General features: G+C 40.6%; 1 protein-coding gene across 1 annotated transcript in view; it reads left to right on the plus strand.

Moving 5' to 3' along the window:
- The first annotated feature begins 14,836 nt into the window (after window positions 1-14,836).
- The window catches only part of UCMA (upper zone of growth plate and cartilage matrix associated), an 11,207-nt gene continuing 8,033 nt past the window's right edge, over window positions 14,837-18,010 (plus strand). The window contains exons 1-3 of the mRNA XM_044423411.1: window positions 14,837-14,906; window positions 15,328-15,402; window positions 15,526-15,621. Of these exons, the coding sequence (XP_044279346.1) occupies window positions 14,849-14,906; window positions 15,328-15,402; window positions 15,526-15,621 (229 nt within the window). The 5' untranslated portion in view covers window positions 14,837-14,848. The remainder of the gene's footprint in view (window positions 14,907-15,327; window positions 15,403-15,525; window positions 15,622-18,010) is intronic.

Below are 18,010 nucleotides of genomic sequence, written 5' to 3' on the forward strand. Positions count from 1 at the left end.
GACACATGTTTAAAGCTACAGTATATTTGACAGCTATTTGAAGGCACACTGAGGCATATTAGCAATACAAAGATACAAATACAGTAATACAGCAGGTAAAGCTTTAGCTATACCAGAACACCTACTTTTCACTAGATGGCAAACACTACTCTGCCTTCTTGTAAATGAATGCGATCCAAACTCCAATTACTTTGAGGATATACAGTAAATAGCGGTTGCCTATTTCTTTTGAACTCAGAAGTGAGCCCTGGGGATAATCTTAGACAATAGATTTCTCACAGGTTAAGATAGCAAACTAGGACCTCTTTCTCCAGATACAGTGTACATCTTGCTTCCAGATACAGGAAATAAATAACATAGCATGTCCATCAGCCTCATTGTTGGTTTCTACCCAACATGCTGGGCTGTCTGGACTTTGGTCAGATCCAGCTAAGCCAACCTCATGTATGCCACTCAATTCTAATATTGTTTGTTTTTGAAGTGAGGATTTTCTACAAGGTCAGCACATTTACAAATAAGAAAATAGTTTTTATTTTTATTTTTCCAGGGTGGTGTAAACAAGATGTACCATGGAGTGCATGATTATGACAAAAATGTTCCCAGAGTTCACCTTGTTATGGAGAAAGGAGACACTGTGTTCTTCCATCCTTTGCTAATTCATGGAATGAATATGATGGAAGAGTTTCAAAAGGTAAGATAATAATTCAAGCTACAGGCTGTTCTTTAAATGCTTGCTTCCCAAGTGCAGACCTGTTTTTAATTAGAACTCAACATCATCTCTTAATCCTCCTTGTAATATGCTTGGGAAAGTAACTTGGGAGAAGCACCTAGATAGTTCTAGTTCTGAGCTGAGATTAAATAAGTGAAATTAATAAAATCCAAAGCCACATGACTGGCTCTTCATTCTCTTCAAAGATCTTCATTCTCACTTCATGAGCAGATACATTGGCCCCTAGAAAGGAAATGCTGGAGCACCAATTTGTTAATAAATGTTACTTGGTAGGTAGGTGCTCAAGATGCTTTGAGGGAAGGGAATGTGCAGGAGACGTTCTTGGTGACTAATCACACCACACTATTACTTTTTAGTGAGTTAGCATCTTAAACATCCGGGGTGAACCTGAAGTGTCCTCCTATTCATTTAACTAAGGAACTGCTCTGAAGGGACCATTTCCCATAAGGAGATAGAGGTGGAGGACAAAACATATATGGGAATACTTGTGGGAACTTGGCGCGTAGCATTTTAGTACCCAACATCTGCTGGGGGTGGGGGGTGGGGGAGCATTTCTAAAAAGCAGCCCTCAAGCAAAGCAACAGAAATAGTCTCCCAGTGGTGTTGAAAATGAAACGAGTTATTTCTGATTAAAGGCTGCCCATTCAAAAATCTAAAGTTTCATTAAATCATTAAGTCAGTAAATAAACCCGAATGTATAAGGGAAAATCAGGGAAGCCAAATCCACCCTCTTTAATCAAAAGTTGTATCCCTTTTAAGGATACTTGTGGTGGAGTGGACTCCATAAAGATTCGAAAAACAAAATTGTAAACTTCTGAAAGTATTGGCCAGTATAAATAAAAGTACACCAAATAAAGTAGAAACATAGCAACTGAGTCAGAAGGGGCATCCCAGGCCATTTAGTCTGACCCCCGGCTCCAGCCAGCTCCACTCATGACATGCCCACCATGTGCATGTCTAGCCTATCCTTGAACACCCTCACTGATGGGGCTTCAACCACCTCCCATGGAAGCCCATTCCATATGAATGCTAAATAATTTGAGGTACTACATTCATAAAAGCTGATAGACCTAGCTTTAAGAATGCTCATCTATCAATTTCCCTTGAGAGTCCATTAATTAATTTACTCAGATTAAACTATATCATTTGCCATGTATCTCTAGGAACAAGTATTCCCAAATAAAGAATAAATTTAGCACAAAACCTAAATTTCCACTTAGCTAACACTAAAATATATTATCTCCAACTGACATCAGTTTAGACTTTGACCAGGTAATAGAGTAGCTAGATAAATAGCCATATTATTAATCAGCTACATCAAAGCTGGAAATGGTGACTGGAGTTCCAAAGTGAACAATAATTCATCAGCATGAAGAATAATGTTATATTTTAAAGCACTGTGTACATATCCACGAATATTAGGCTTTTGTGGAACAGTGCATATCAGATTTCAAACATAGGTTGAATATCAATGGAGAAGGAAAAAGAATATCCCTGACTAGTACCTTTCTCAGATAAAAAAAACCTCAAGACAGAACACCGATGGTCATAACTCTGGCTCTCATAAAATTTCAACCTATTTCTGAAATTCTAGAGGAAACCCAACATTTCTTAATGTGGAGAAAATAAATTTATCAAATAAATATCAAAAGTTATTATCAATGTATCAAAATAAAATAATAAATTTATCAAAGCCTTTTTCTGCATCCAAAGAGATAATAGCAGCTGTATCTATTCAACCATTTCATGTGATCTGATCCACAACCAATCTGATCCACAACCTGCCTATTTTTATTGAATCCCATCTGATCCAGTTGAACTAATGTTGTGATGATTCATTGTAGTGTGTCAGCCAGAAGGTAGCATCTCTATCTCATTTAGCAGTTACACTTACGCAGGCATCATGAAGTGCTAATGAAAGAGAACCCAATTCAAAAACAGTTATACAACTGATAATGCTTGGGAACTAGAAAATGGAATAACATTTTATATTATTCAGTTGGGGATCCATCCAGATCAGGTGATTTCCCTGTTTTCATTTTATTGCTTTTCTAGTTTTCTCAGTCTATAATTCTTTATAGAATTTCTAGGCAGGAATGACTAATCTGAGCAGGAGGAAAGCCATCATATCACACCCTAATATTTCACATTTGCTACACATTCTGAATAATATTCTAAGAATTTAAAAATTATATCTTCAGGATGATTAAGTATCTTGCCGCTACTGTGTTTAATTGCCCAAATAAGGTTTTTATGTTTTTGTTGTCTAAGCTGATGTGCCAAGATCTTTACTGGAATATTTATCCAATTTCTCCCAATATGTTTGGGAGAAATTCTGCTTGTTGTGAAGTTGCATGCATGTTGTTAATAGGAGGAACAAGACTGGTGTTATGGGCGGCTCTGCAGTTTACAGTGAAGTACCAAAACAGATGCATGTGGGACAAGTGTGCTCTGTATGAATATCCAGAGTCACAGTCACAGAGAGCATCTTTGCCTCTTTCACATGCATTTGGGGGAGGTATTTACATTTTTCCCTTGGACAGATAAGACTCTTACATTTTCCAATAGAAAGCAGATGTTTCCAACAGTTTCAACTTTAGCTTGTTTGTGGAAGGTTTCATGCAGGCAATCTCTTGTCATTATGTGAGCTGTGACTGCCACTATATTGATGTGAAACATTCTGTTCAAGAAAACATTGAGAAAGAACACAGTATTATGAACATAGCTGTGCGGTATTTTGAATCAGGAAAAAAGTGGCAAACTGGGGACAGTCATAGCAAAGAGCTGCTTGGGACCTGGTGGAAGAGCTGTCACTGGTGGCAGCAAGGATATCACTGTGATGAATTGTACAGGTCTTGATTCTCTTGTTCAGTGGCTTGCTAGTGAATCCTTGCAATCTGCAATGAAATGGTTCTCCTGCATTCCAATGACTCAGTAACTTATCATGTTTCAAACAAGCTATGAGTTGTCAGGATGGCTTGTTGCTGAAAAATAATCCATCCAGCAGGAAGTGATCTGGGTTCAGACAACACAACAGCCAACCATAGTTTGTTAACCATGATGGGTTGTTGTGTCATGCAAACCAGGTCATTGTTGGTTAGTTCTTTGGCAAAGTTTTTTTTTTCTGACGAACAGGTGTTTCATGCTGTCAGCTCTTTTCAGCTCTTGAGATAGGAAGTCGGGGACTTGTATATAGGGGGAGTCACCAGGAATGCAGGGAATTCCATCAATACAGATAGTAGCAGAGCATGTGTATGTGTTCTCTGAACAGATCAAGCAGGTTTTTACCAGTGCTGATAATGAATCCCTCCTATTCTTGTTCATAGGATGCTTGGATCTAATGAAATCGTTTTGTCAAAGGAGAGAGAGGAAATCTTTAAAATGCTGCCCAAGTGTCATGCTTTGACTATCATGTGCGGGTTCCTGGATTGTCTAAGAAACCACAAGGCCTTCCTCAAATGTATTCTGGACCATTTCATTACTGATTTCCCCCCCAACTTTGATGCAGTCAGTAGTAATATAAACACACTTCAGCATTCAAGCAATTAGAAAGTATATCTATATTTGATAACTGAAGCTGACTTTGTAGGTACACATGATTGAAAGTGAGTTCCAGTAAACAATATTGGGCTTAGGTCTGGGTAAATAACATGTTGAGGGGAATGTAGCTTGCTTTGAAAAGCTCTATGCCATACTGCTCCCAAAGCTCTGTATAAACTTTCCACAAATCACTGCATTTTGGAATTTCTGCATTACCCCCCTCTGAATTTTTAAAGTTATATGGTAGAATCCTCCCACCCAATAATTCATTTGAGAAAATCTGATTTCATATGGAATTCTTTATCTTCCTTACTCCCGAGAACAAATAACAATGACCTTGCATAAAGAATATGATGAAGTAGCGGGATTAAATAGTAGCATTTGAAAATATAAGTGACCAAATGATCAATGAAGTAGGAACATAGCTTAAGACCCCAGCCACAACTAAAGTGGTAAAATGTTTAGGGGGTCTGTATTTCAGGAAACGTGAAACTATTATGGAAATTGAATAGTAAACCATGTTTAAAACATGTATGAACAATATATGGACTAAATTAAGATGTCATTGATAGGTAAGATATGAACAGTAAAAACAGCAATATTGCCAACATTTTCCTTTTGTCCCCCAAATAAGGTCTATGACTCTCAGTGTCAAAACACTGAAAATACAGCAACATTTATTAAATAATTTTATATTTCAAAATAAAAAATAAATAATAACTCTGTAACGTAATTGCAAATAAGTACTATTTACAAAGTTTTTAGGATGTATACCATATGGGCTATGCAATCATTTGGCCCCTAGACAGCACTTAGGGGACCAAAGGATGTCCTATTTGTGAAAGCCTTGCTCAGCTCTGATGAACTCAAGGCTTCCTTTATGGAATCAACCCACTTTATATTTGGCGTTCCTTTTCTTCTTTGACTTTCCCTCGCATGATTGTCTACTCCAGGAATTTTTGCCTTCTCATGATGTGCTGAAAGTACAGCAGCCTTGGTTTTGTCATTTTGCTTCTAAGGATAGGTCCACCTGAATTGGACCCACTTGTTCATCTTTTTGTCAGTCCAGGGTATTCACAAGACTATCCTCCAGCACCATGTTCCAAATGCAATTTTATTTCTCTCAGCTTTCTTCACTGTTCAATGTTCATGTCCATACACAGTAATCTGGAATACAATAGTGTGGAAGATCTTGGTTTTGGTCTCCAGTAAACATCCTTACACTTGATGATCTTTTCTAGTTTGATAGAAGACTGCTGCCCTTCCCAGTCTGATTACATGAATTAGCAGTTTCTGAAGTTCTTGCTTTAATGCCTAGCCCCCACGTCTGAAAGGAAATCATCTTTAAAACCAACCAGCTTCTATGAAGTGTTTTCACAATGTGTGGTTTATAACATTGCCTTCCATCTTAAAGTAATTTAATTGCATGTCCACACCTGAAATGCTTGAAGCACTTCTTATAGAGGGTCAGAAGATGGTGCTCTTTTGCTGCATGCATCGGATGTGTAGTATTATTAGCTTGGCAATCATCTTCCAGGCCAAATCAAAGAATTGCATTGTTCATTTGCAAGTCCAAGCCTCATTTGCACTTTCAGTGTGCAAGAGCTAAGAAAGTCCCTTCTGACTCGCTCTGTTTCTATGTTTCGATAGTGGAGCCGGCTGGTGCCAGAGGTCAGACTAGATGGCCCGGGAGGCCCCTTCTGACTCACTCTGTTTCTATGTTTCTAAAGTGCATTAACATTGCAGCTGAAGTAAGATTTAAGATAAAGTAAGGACTTCTGTCTTTAATGCATACTTTTCCTTCCTCCCACAACCACTGTCTTAGTTACAGAGTTGGGCATCAGAGACATATAAGGATACATTGCAAAAATTTGTTGAAGGATCCCACTTGTTTTTATTGCTGAAAAAGGGTGATTTTCATTGTTGCTAACATGGATATGGTGATTTTGGCACTACTACTATCCTGCCTTGTCAACAACAGCAGTACTTGTTTTATAGGTTCTTTGTACAAGTGTCCAGAACAGTAGGATTGACTGTGTTTATGTTCCGAGTGCAAGAAGGTTGCTCACTAGCTTGGTATGAGCTTAGAAGTGAAATTTACTACTTTTATCTATTTCTTTTTATTCCAAGGATTTCAGGGAATCATATGGGGCTCTTCATGATTGATTCTTACATCAACTCTGTGAGATAGATTAGCTTTCCCTAATTCCTCCAATGAACATCATTGCCCAATGAGTATCATGGCAGAGTGGAAAATCAAAATTGAAATAAGCAACCTAGATAGGCATATCCTTTGCTTATACGTTTTATGTCACCAAATGTCAAATGTGTGCAAGCTTTCATCTGTATACATGTATCTAACCTGGAATTACAAGCTATTTTGCAGCAATGTGGTATGCACACAATATCCATCATATTTCAGCAAAATGAAACATTAGCTCATTGACAAGATTACAAAGAAAGAGCAGCTTTATTTCTAAAATTTATAAAACTCCATTCCAGAGTGGTATATAGAACAATAAAACATCCAATATAAAAGTATTAAATTATCCATAAAAGACAAAACAATTTTTCAACCAGCAAGCAAAACAAAAAGCACAACCATCCTATTCAAAATAAATTAAATTGTGAAACATTTCTATTGTATAATGCTCCATATCCATGTTGGCATTTTGGAAAGTTTCTTCCCTCTGCAAAGTCCTAAGACTGTCACTATGATTGCACAAATTTCAGGGTTAAATTTAAGATAGGATTTTCCAGGATTTGGTCCTTGATCATGTGCAAAAGAGGGCCACTGAGCATTTCTCTCCATAGTGTGCAATCACACTCCATATATGCATCTGTGGATTAAGTACCAATGCTTCTGGGTCAAAAGTACCAGAAGTTCATTGGCTGCCTTTGACTCCTGGACTCCTTTCTCTCTTCCTAAGCTAAATGCTGCTGAATATTTACTGGTCCTTAGAGAACTCATTATTTTCTTTTTTCTTTCTTCCTGGTTTCTGTTTTGTATTAAGGCTGTAATTTCATAAGCTGTCATCAACAGCTAAACTTCATGTGTAGCATCCAATACCACCAGCCTGCTAATCTTATTGCCTAGCAACAGTAACGCACGCATTGGTTACTTCCCGGTTGGATTTCTGCAATGCGCTTTACGTGGGGCTGCCCTTGAAGACAGTCTGGATACCTCAGATGGTGCAAAACAGAGCTGCCAGGATGCTGTTGGGGACTGGGTGTTATTCTCATATAACCCCAGTCCTCTATCAGCTCCATTGGCTTCCCATCGAAGTCCGTGCTCAATTCAAGGTACTGGTTATCACCTATAAAGCCCTAAACAGCTTGGGACCAGGATACCTAAAGGAATGCCTTCTTCCCTATTTGCCCTCCCACCCCCTGAGATTGTCAACAGAAGCCCTCCTCCAGGAACCCTCTGTGAAAGATATTAGGAGACAGAGTACCCGGAGGAGGGCCTTCTCTGTGGTGGCGTCCATCTATGGAATGCACTCCCTAGAGAGGTCTGCCTGGCACCGTCATTATATGTTTTTCGGCGCCAGGTTAAGACCTTTTTATTTAATCAATATTTTAACAAGTTTTAATATTGAATTTTATTACCATATTTTAATTGCAGCCAGAGTGGGTCGTTAATTTAGGCTCTCGCAAAGGACGGCATACAAATATCTTAAATAAATAAATAAAATATTGATGGATCACTAGTGAGAGTGCCTTCTAGCAGTACAGCAACAGTGTAAGGTCAGCATGATAGATTTTCCTGAAGAGCTCCATCTGCACTCCCAGTCTGCAGCTTGTTCCAGAAAATCCAAAGAGATGGCTACAGTCATTCCAGTGCTGATGGCCTGGGACAAGCCTGTTGCGTACATTGTGAGCCCAGCAGTGGGTGCTTAAGATGGTAGTCCCCCTGGCTCTTAGAGACAGTTCCTCTTGATCAGACAGTGTCAGGTTTGGCCCCTTTAATATGATAGTGGTAGGGACTCTGCAGTGTTGAGTAGGATGGTCCAAGCTTTTTACATTGTGCCTTTTTGCCTTGTGCTCACCCTCAAAGCATAAACATCTCCACAATTAATTGGCATTTTAAAGATGGTGCCAACTCCAGGTTGTAGAGGGTCCTTGGACAAGGTATCCTGAAAAGTCCCCTCTGCCTCAGCAAGACTTCCCTTTGGGGACTGTCATCAGTTGCTATTGCTCTTCAGCCTCTTCCCCATCCTTTCTCCTGCTTGTCTGCTTATGCAGAAAGCCCAAGAGCACCCAAGTAGTAGAACCAACTCTTTTTTCCTTCTCATCCACCATTATCTGGGACAAAGGAGAGGCACATGAATAAGCAGGTTGCAGTGGTGAAGGGGGGAGCTCCTTACAGCTGCCCAACTGTACTTACTTATCTTAAGTGCTTTCCTCCATAGCAGTGAGTAGACCTGCTACTAAGAAAACAAGGAAAGAAGAAAGTATCCCATGCCTGGAGGCATCTCTAGGCAAGAATTCCAAACCCCTTCTAGTATTAAGCTGGTTTACCTTGTGAGGGTGTAAAAGTAAACAATTTTCCTCTTCTTCTCCCCAAGCATGTCTAATGGCAAATGTGAATTGTTGCAATCGCATGATTTGTCTATTCATGTATAAATCTCTCTATCTGTCCAGGCTGATTCTTTTAGGGCGGCTAATCGTGATGGATTTGCCACTGCAAAGTGGTTCACCACTGTGTTAGATTTTTAAATTAATTTTTATTTGCCTTTCACAATCCCCCAACAAAAAGCAAATACCTGCACAAAACCACCAAAATATAAAATGAGCAAAAATGCAAACGAATATAGAAAAAGGGAAAGGGGAAAAGACCTGCCATTGCTCTTCCTAAAGTATGGCCTTTTCTGTTTGCCAGGACAACAGGCATATTCCAGCCATGCTTTTGCCTGGTGACAGGCCAGGCTCTCATTTCCATCTTGTTCCCATACATCAGGGAAACCGTCAACAACCATGCCATTATTTACTATGCTTCCTTGTGCAAAGAGGTGGGTAGCATTTTCACTTTGTGGTGCAATATCAGGTGAAATGGATTTGGGGATTTTGGCCTCCTGTAATTTAACATGCAGAAAGACTATCCCCAGCAGAGAAAAGGAATGGCTTAAGCAGTGCTCTTGAAAAACTGTCATCATTGTTCCATTGTAGAAAATGCTTTTTCTTGGAACATTTTCAGAATCTGCTGAGTACTTTGAGGAGCATATTGCTATGTCCCTCAGTCTGTTGGAGTTAGAGGGCCAGGGAGGAGATACCCCGGGCTTCTCTATAGAAGGCATGTATCCCAGAACTTGACTAGGGCTGCGGCTTCCATTTTCTTTGTAAGAGGATTAGAGGGTCCTTCACATGAGGGTTCCCCGCCCCCCTCCAGAAAGTTTTTCTCACTTTTGTTGCTCAAGATGCACATATTGTGTATCTTACCCATCCTCCACCTGCACCTACTTTCAGAGGGAAAAATATCAGTGTGTGACATTCCAGGAAAGACTAGCTGGCATTGGGGCCCTCCTTCTGCAGTCCTGCCTTCAAAAAGGCAGCAGAAGGGCTCCAACACCTGCATTTCTTTCCCATCCGAGGTGCAGAAGTGAAGTGCACTGGATGTAGACCTCATTTAGCATGTAGCAGAAAGGACTGCTCCTTTCTATTCTCTATCTGCACTGCATGTCCCCCTTCCCATTCTTTGAGGTCACTAAGAGAACAGGCACTGCAGTTTGGGCTCAGGTGGTTCCCTTTGGTTGATCTTTCAAACCAGAATAAACATAGTGATGGAGAGCTACCACCTACTGAGGGGGCAGAGGCTTCTTAGAAAACTCCACCACATACTGAAGAGGCAACAGGTATCTGAGTCTTGCCTAAGCAGCTGCAAGGAAAACAGTGCCTGTTTGCCTTGTACATATTGATTTTTCAGAACATAGTCATAGAAAACAAGCCCCACTTTAATTCAGAAGTGTCTTCAAGTGCTCTTCCACTTGGTAGCCATATAATATGAAAACGTGAACCACAAAGAACAAGCAAAACAGAATCATGGTCATCAGTCAACATGGTCTGAGAACCGCTCCAGTTGAGCAAGCAAAGATTTGCTAGTCCTTGCGTGGTGTGAGGAAACTATCCTTAGACTCCTGAGATGTCCAGCAGCTTCATTTCAACAACAGCTTGTAGTAGAAACATCAGAAATGGCAAAGATCTCTTCAGGGCACAAACCCAGCATTCATTGGATTCACTGGCTCCTGTGCCAGGAGCACTGACTCAGTATTTACTTTCAAGCACTCTTGTACATTCCATAAACTGACTGCTGCCAGTACCCCATTTGCGAACGGGAATGGTCGTTCTGAACATTATGTCTCAATTATTCTGCACTTAGACACAAAATCTCTTTTTGTCACTATTAACAGTTTATTGAAAATGTTTTGATTGCACACGTAAACTTTCTCCTCTGCTTCTCTATCTCTCTCCTGCATGTGTCCCCATATGATTTAAATAAGACATGAACATAGATAGAATTAAATAATAAAAACAAAAAAGACCTGAGAGACAGTGGGGTGTGGTGGTTAGTGTAGGACTGGGAACCTGGGAGACCCAGGTTCTAGTCCTCACTCAGCTATGAAGTTCACTGGGTGACTTTGGACCAAGTCACCTTCAGCCCAACCTACCTCACAGGTTTGTTGTTGTGAGGATAAAATGGAACTAAGTTAGCTGCCTCGGGTTCCTTAAAAAAGGAAAAAAGGCAGAACAGAAATGCAGTGCTATTGTAAGAACAACAATAATATGTATCATGCAGAACATTTCTGATTTATGATTCAAAGCTGCAGAACTACTATCCTTTGGCATAGTCTAGGTGGCTTCTAGTCCATGTACAGTTCCAAGCATCCACTGCAAATACTATCAAATGCTTCCCAATGCCCTTGCTTCATACATGTTGACTGCTGCATGCCAGCTTCGTTCAGCATCCTTTTGTTCCATCTCTCATGGTTTGCGGCAGTCTCAGATTTCCAGTTCCCAAGGACCACACATTGAACAACAAAAATGCCATCTTTAGCCATGCCTTTTGGCCATGCTTGTGCATCCAGCCAGCCAAGGTATCCAAGGTGTGACAACTAAAATCGGCTAAGCATTTTGCTGAGCAGGAGATGCCTGCAAACCTCTGAACTTGGAGGGTTATGAACATCCAGATTGATGTATCAAATTAAATGTGAGGAATGTCCAGTGAGTTGACATGGGGAATTAGATATGTACTAACCTGGGCATTGTTTGATACTCATATGAAACCTATAATACATCTGGTTACACAGTGATTCACAGCCAAAAATGTGAGGGGAGGGGTTTCCCTCCTTCCAGTTTTGTGAATTGGGGAAACTTATTTTATTAAGTCATTTGATTTTATTTATGTTATTTTACCCAACAATTGAAACTCTGAGCAGTTTATAACTGCTAATAACATAAAATTTAACAAGAAAAAAATACAATACTTTATAATATAAAATAAAAATAAACACCTAATTAAACCTAGCAGCAGCTTTGGTCAGAAGTGGATGCCTCCTGAAACAGATATCACCACTTGGGCATGCTGACATCTAGAAGCAAAGGAATCAGCACCTGAAAGTTGTGAACTATTTATTTATTTATTTGGAATTCTTATATGCCGCCCTATTTGCATAAGCTTCAGGGCAGCTTCCAACAGATAAATAAATATCAATACAAATGCATAACAACTGGCAACATCCTGGCATAAATTATAAAATCAATAAATAAAATCAGCAATTAAAATAACTACAACTTGGACTACATAAAATCAGGAGATTAAAACTAAGAACAGAAACAAGAAGCATGTAGTCAAAACAAAAGGCCCAAACAGCACTAGCAGACATTAAAAGGAAGGAATTCTCTCACCATTACGCCACTGCATCTCTTTCTCTAACACCACTGAATAAGGTGCTTTTAGCACCCAAGTCCCTTTGAGCAGTGGCAGGAGAGGTAACCCTTCTTTAGGGAGGAAACTCGAGAGGAAAAATGCAATCAGCAATCATATTTAGAAAGTATGATTTATGCCTATTGCTCCACTTTCCTCAGTGAGAATGTGAAGTTATGTGGCCATCAATCCATTAGCTGGATTTGGACCACCCAACCAGAAGCTCAGTCCACACAAGGCAGGCATACTGTTAGGAAATAATTCACCTGATTTGGGAAGTGGTAGTTTTACCTTTTCTGGACAGGATGACTCTTTCTCAGAACGATCAGCTTTGCATCTTCGGTATGCTGTCTGATCTTTGGAAACCTGTACTTGGAGAACTTGATTTTTGGGTAGTGTAAGGAACAGATAAAAATACACTAGTTGCCTTCTTCGCATGCAAGATTTTCACATGGCTAAGGCTAGTGCACCAACTGTGTCCCTTCCTAGACAGAAACTGTCTGGCCAGCAGGACTCCTGCCTGTTATAACATCCTGCTTAGATGACTGCAAAGCCACACCTTGGACTATTTTGTGGACCATTTGGAAAAGTCAGTTGGTATGTAAAACTGCAGGATGGCTGACCAGGAACATCTAACAACTCTTGAACCTCTGACTACTTTTGAACAAAATTCACAGTGCTGATTGCTATGCTAAAAACTAACATAACTTAAGACCTGGGTACCCAAAGAACTGTTTTCTCCTCCATGAACCTGCCCAAATGTCAAGATCATCCTCAGAAGTCCTTTAGAAGTGAGGCAAGTAGTGGCTGGTTGCATGCCCCACCTTTGGAAACTCCTTTCCAGGGAAATTTACCTAGAAGAATCTTTGATATCTTTTTTGGCACCAGCAAGCCTTTAAAAATGCTTACATCTTTCTAGTTTTATTCTGCATTGCTTTCTTTGTTGTTTTGTGTCATCTGTGTCGATGCTTACCATTGATTGCAGATAAGTCTTCATTCCCCTGCTTGCGACTGGCACCTCTACTAAGAGTATGTGCCTATAGCATTGGGTTTCTGTTGTGCCCAGTTGGTTAAATTTGAGAAGCAAGACATGCCTGTCACTTTCATCATATCTAATTAGGGCATTTACCTGGAGGAAAAATCTGGATTTTTGAGCATATATCTCCCTCCTATTTTTAGGATGCTTCAGAGGCTCATGTCTTTACCCTAAGCTAACTAAGATCACTCAAAGTGTCCATCAGAACACAAGTTTCAAGTGACATCCTACAGACCACACAGATGGCTGTTTACAAATACATTTAACTGTTGGAACCAAACCTTACCTTCAGTTTTGAAACAGCAACTACTGTGTATTAATGTGTCCTGTTATTTGACATCCTATATTTACTACGGCATTAGGCCTGTTTCTCAACGTTATTTACCCTGTAGAGCACCAGGTAAACTAAAAACTATTAAAGAAGAATGACAACAGAATGACATTGCCACATCTGAAAGGGAATTAGGACTTCTCTGGCATAGTATATAACATGTTTGCTCCATTATTTGCATCATTATTTATAACAGTCATTCACTTTGCACCGGATACTATTTCCTTCCTCCTAGGAAATGCACCTGGTTTGTCCTAAATTATATCAGACTCCAACCCTTACCCTTCCCAAGACAGCAAGCCCATGGGACTCTAATGCTTCCTCTTGTGTTCAGCAGTTGAACTTCACTCACTGAATGTACACCTGGCACAGGTTCAGAATCAGGGAAAAGGTGTCAGTCTTAAGCGCCTGCTACTCAGCTTTCCATAAACATCCTGCTTGCAGTGCTGGAAAATGGGAAACAAATGTTGGGCTAGATGGCTTCTTGAGCTAATGGTGCTTCCAGGCGGAGGGCTTCTAGCACTGGTAGTGTTGTGCAGCTATTCCATCTATTCCTCCTTATATTTTGGTGGAAAATAGGAAACAATAGAAGAAGCGGTGGGAAAGCACGGGGGGTACCAGGTGGGCAATGATGATGATGATGACAGACAGCATCTGGGCCCCTGGTAAAGTTCTGTAAATGATGCAGGGCGGCGGCACCATTCAAGCCTTCACCTGAAGTGCTCCGATTCACAAGGCTGGGGTCCTTCAGCAGTTGCAACTCAGGTCTAGATTTGATCAAGCAGCCTGTGCTGCTCACCTTGTTGCCCATTTGCCTGACAGCAACTATAGGTTTCGGAGCACCCCTGGCTGGCAGCCAGCCATTCCTTTTCATTTCTTTGATTGGGTGCTCCCTGAGCATCCCCATGTTGCTTGGCTGGGCGTAATGTGCTTACTTCCAGGCACAGATGAGGCACCCCCATGAAGCGGCACAGAGCTCACATGATGTATGCGTTCTTCCTATGTTGATGTTTCCACTCTCTTTTGAACGTGCCTATAAGCGTAACACCAGGAGCTGCCAACTCAAGTGCCATCCAAGGTCCCTCCTCTCACCCTCTCATCAGCATCACCCCCCTGCCCAAGAAGAGCCTCACTTTCCTCTTCATTTCCTAGAAGGAAGGCTGAATTTTTGCCCCCTTTACTTTTTTGGGGGGTGGGGGGTTATTTTTGGTTTTTTGTTTTTTTTTTTGCAAGACACTCTCCAAAAGTCACAGTGACGTGCATTACTGTGCCAGGTGGAACAAAGAAAAGATGAAATGGAAACAAGGGCTTTTTCTGTCCTGCCTCACGACTTTTGTGCTCCTGATTGGTATGTATGATTTGCAGTGATAAGTAAAATAGAAAAGCTGATTTTCAGTACAGAAAAATCTAAACCTATCCTGTTGTTATAGGACAAGGGATGGCACATTTATCAGTTTAACAGGATGGGAGAGGCTAGAGATATGTCCGAATGAATCAAATCACCAATTGTAATGTCTAAAGGATGTTCAGCATCTAGCTAAATCAGGACTACTGATTGTTTTACTTGCATCCAAGATGTGGACTGGACCTTTGCAGTCTGAGACAGGCAAATTGCACAGAATGCTTACAGTAGGCAGATTAGAATGTGAGGTAAATACTGTGGTTCTAGCAGGTAGAAATTTTAAATATTCATCAGCAATTCTTTCAAAGATTCTATGTGTATTCTTTCACTAAATGCAAGACTGAATTTGTAGTTTTGCCTTGTGTAGTTCTTGAGGGAGGCGACACCATGGTTGTGGATTCAAACAAGAAATCTGCAGCAGCTGGAGAACTGAACAAGGAAAGTAAGTTGGGAGCTGCAATGTAATTCATTCATTGATTTTGGAAAGGAGGGAAGAATAGAAAAAAGCTACAAAGTTATTTAAATATTGTTTATAAGTCAGACCAACTTATTTCTCCACTTCTAGGTATGAAAAATAGAGTCTTCATGCAGGAATCGGATGCCTCTAACTTTTTCAAGAAGCGGGGCAAAAGATCTACAAAAACCAGGGATGAGCTCAATGGTGAGACTGTTTGAAACAGGTTGATGGAAAGCTGTAATTTATGTAATGCTACTTTCATCTCTCTCTCTCTTTTTTGGCATATTCCTTATTTGTCCACACTGTGAAAAGATTTATGAGCTGATCAGAGATGCTGAGTGATTTTGGATTATATATAGATGCGCTTTGCTGACTTCAGCATTAGGGAACACATGTGGATTGGCTGCAATCCATGTATACAATTGAATAAGCATCCTTTATTGAATAGGGCCATTTTAGAAAGAAATAGGCAGTAGATTGTATCTATTCTTGTGAAAAACTGGTATTGGGATAGGGAAAGGGTTGCAATATCCTTAGAAAGCAGTGAGGCAAAACAATAAATTTAATTCTGCTTAAACTAGCTAGTATTTGAAATGTTCTCTTGGTGGCTGAAGTAGTCGTTTAATTTCTGCATGCTTATTGGTAGCTTTTTAAAATGAGCTGAGAGACTGTTCTGGAACTGGAAATTGCCTCATTGGCCAAATAAACAACTCTGAATGCAGGGAATGTTTCATAATTGCTTAAATCACGGAGTGGTCCAGGGCATGATTAGGAAGCTGTTGTAGGAGGTGCAGGACAGCATGGTGAAATGAGTATACCTGCTGCAGTCCGAGAGACCTGCTCTGGCTCATTTTGAGAGTTTACTTAACAAAGAAGTTAAACAGGAATCAGTTTGGGGTACTCTACTGAATGAACTTTTTCAGCTCTTCTTGGTAGAACAAGTGCAAACAGCATTCAGAGAAATATGCACCTGGCTTCATTTTAAAATAAATGCACCTGCTTTATTTCTTCTCCAAAAGGAAAGCCAAAATACCTGCCCAGGTGGTGAGCCTCACAAGACATCAGGCAATGTGGTAATATTAGCCCAAGTTAAAAAGGATGAGAAATACTGAGAGCCCTTCTGTAGAGATCAGCAATTGGCAATCTTAGCCCAGAGGTGAAAAAAAAGGCATCTGGGCATGGCGTTGATATGGCTATAGACCTTGTGAGCAGTCTCCTCAAAAGCCATATTTTTGCCTTAGATATCTCTAGCTGTATCACTTTTCAGCTGGGGAGAGAGGGAGGAAGGCTAGCGAAGAAGCTTAGGTCTATGGGGTACACATGTCCTAAGTTATGCTGCTCTAAACATTGCAGTGATGGGTTTGTCTTCTAGCAATCGGGGTTGGCTCAAAATATTTTGCCATCTTAGCAGAAGAAAAAAATTGTCTCTGCTTAAGGTGTCTGGATAACACAAAGCTAGTAGTGTGCCGCATTCCTAGGGCCAGCATGTAAGGTGATGCCCAGAGAGTGTGGGGGCAACCAGCCAGACATCTTCCACCCAAACCTGACAAACAAGCTCTTGCACGCAGTTCATTTTCTTACCATCACCAGGACATCAAGCAGCAGAGGTTGCCTATCAAACACCCCGTTCCCCCCACCCCCGCAGATGGCTTTAGGAAGAAAGAAACCTGAAATCAGACAAGATGTTCTCTTCTTTTACCCAGTATATTTTACAAAGTCAGCCTTTAAATGCATGAAAAAAACAAAAGAAAAAACAGACTCCTCTCCTTTGCTTCTTTCTCCCACTGCTCGAGAACTTCAGTATAGCAGAAATACATTTTACAAATAATGGTATCCCCTTCCCTACCCCCCCCCCCCCAGGACCCAGATGTACTTTTCTTTTTGACTACCCTTGATTTTAACCATGTAAGGAAGGGCTCTCTAGGAACAGCTGCATGATCTACCTTAGTAAAAGATCTAAGATACTAGATGGTAATGAAATCCTTATTTTTTTTTTTTTAGTATAGCACCCCGGACAGGTGCATTTATTAACCCAGACCTTCCTAGCACAATCAAACAGTCTGGCAAAACTGGAAGGATTCCAGCCTCTGTCTTTAGCATGTGTTCAGAGATTGGTCTTCATTCACTTACTAATCCATCCCAACCAACTAAACATCTCTCCCCTCCACTGCTGCTTCTAGCCCAGGAAAACCTTGACTAGTTGGTTCTTCAGATAGTATGAACTACTTGAGCCCCTTTCAGCCAGGAGGACCAAATTCCATTTCAAAGAAGCTTTTCAGAGACACATTCCCCCTGCTTAGGATGGCAGTGCCTGACAGAACACCTCTCCCAGCTGCAGTCTATCTGAAAACTATGATCAAGATGCATGGCTGGCCCCTGATTGCCAACTCTGAGGGAGGCTGGGTCGGTGGTGACAAAGAGAAGGGCCTTCACAGTGGTAGTCCCTCAGTTCTAGACAAGCTCTCCATGGAAGTTCTCCTGGTGCCAACTTGAATAACTGTTCTGCACCAGGTTAATACTGTCCTCCATGATAGGGCACTTAATTAGTTTTATATTATGCTGGGGCATTGTGTTGATTATGTAACAGTTCTTG

The sequence above is a fragment of the Varanus komodoensis genome, unplaced genomic scaffold (genome assembly GCF_004798865.1).
Source record: "Varanus komodoensis strain SLA01 unplaced genomic scaffold, ASM479886v1 scaffold13_3, whole genome shotgun sequence".
Taxonomy (NCBI): domain Eukaryota; kingdom Metazoa; phylum Chordata; class Lepidosauria; order Squamata; family Varanidae; genus Varanus; species Varanus komodoensis.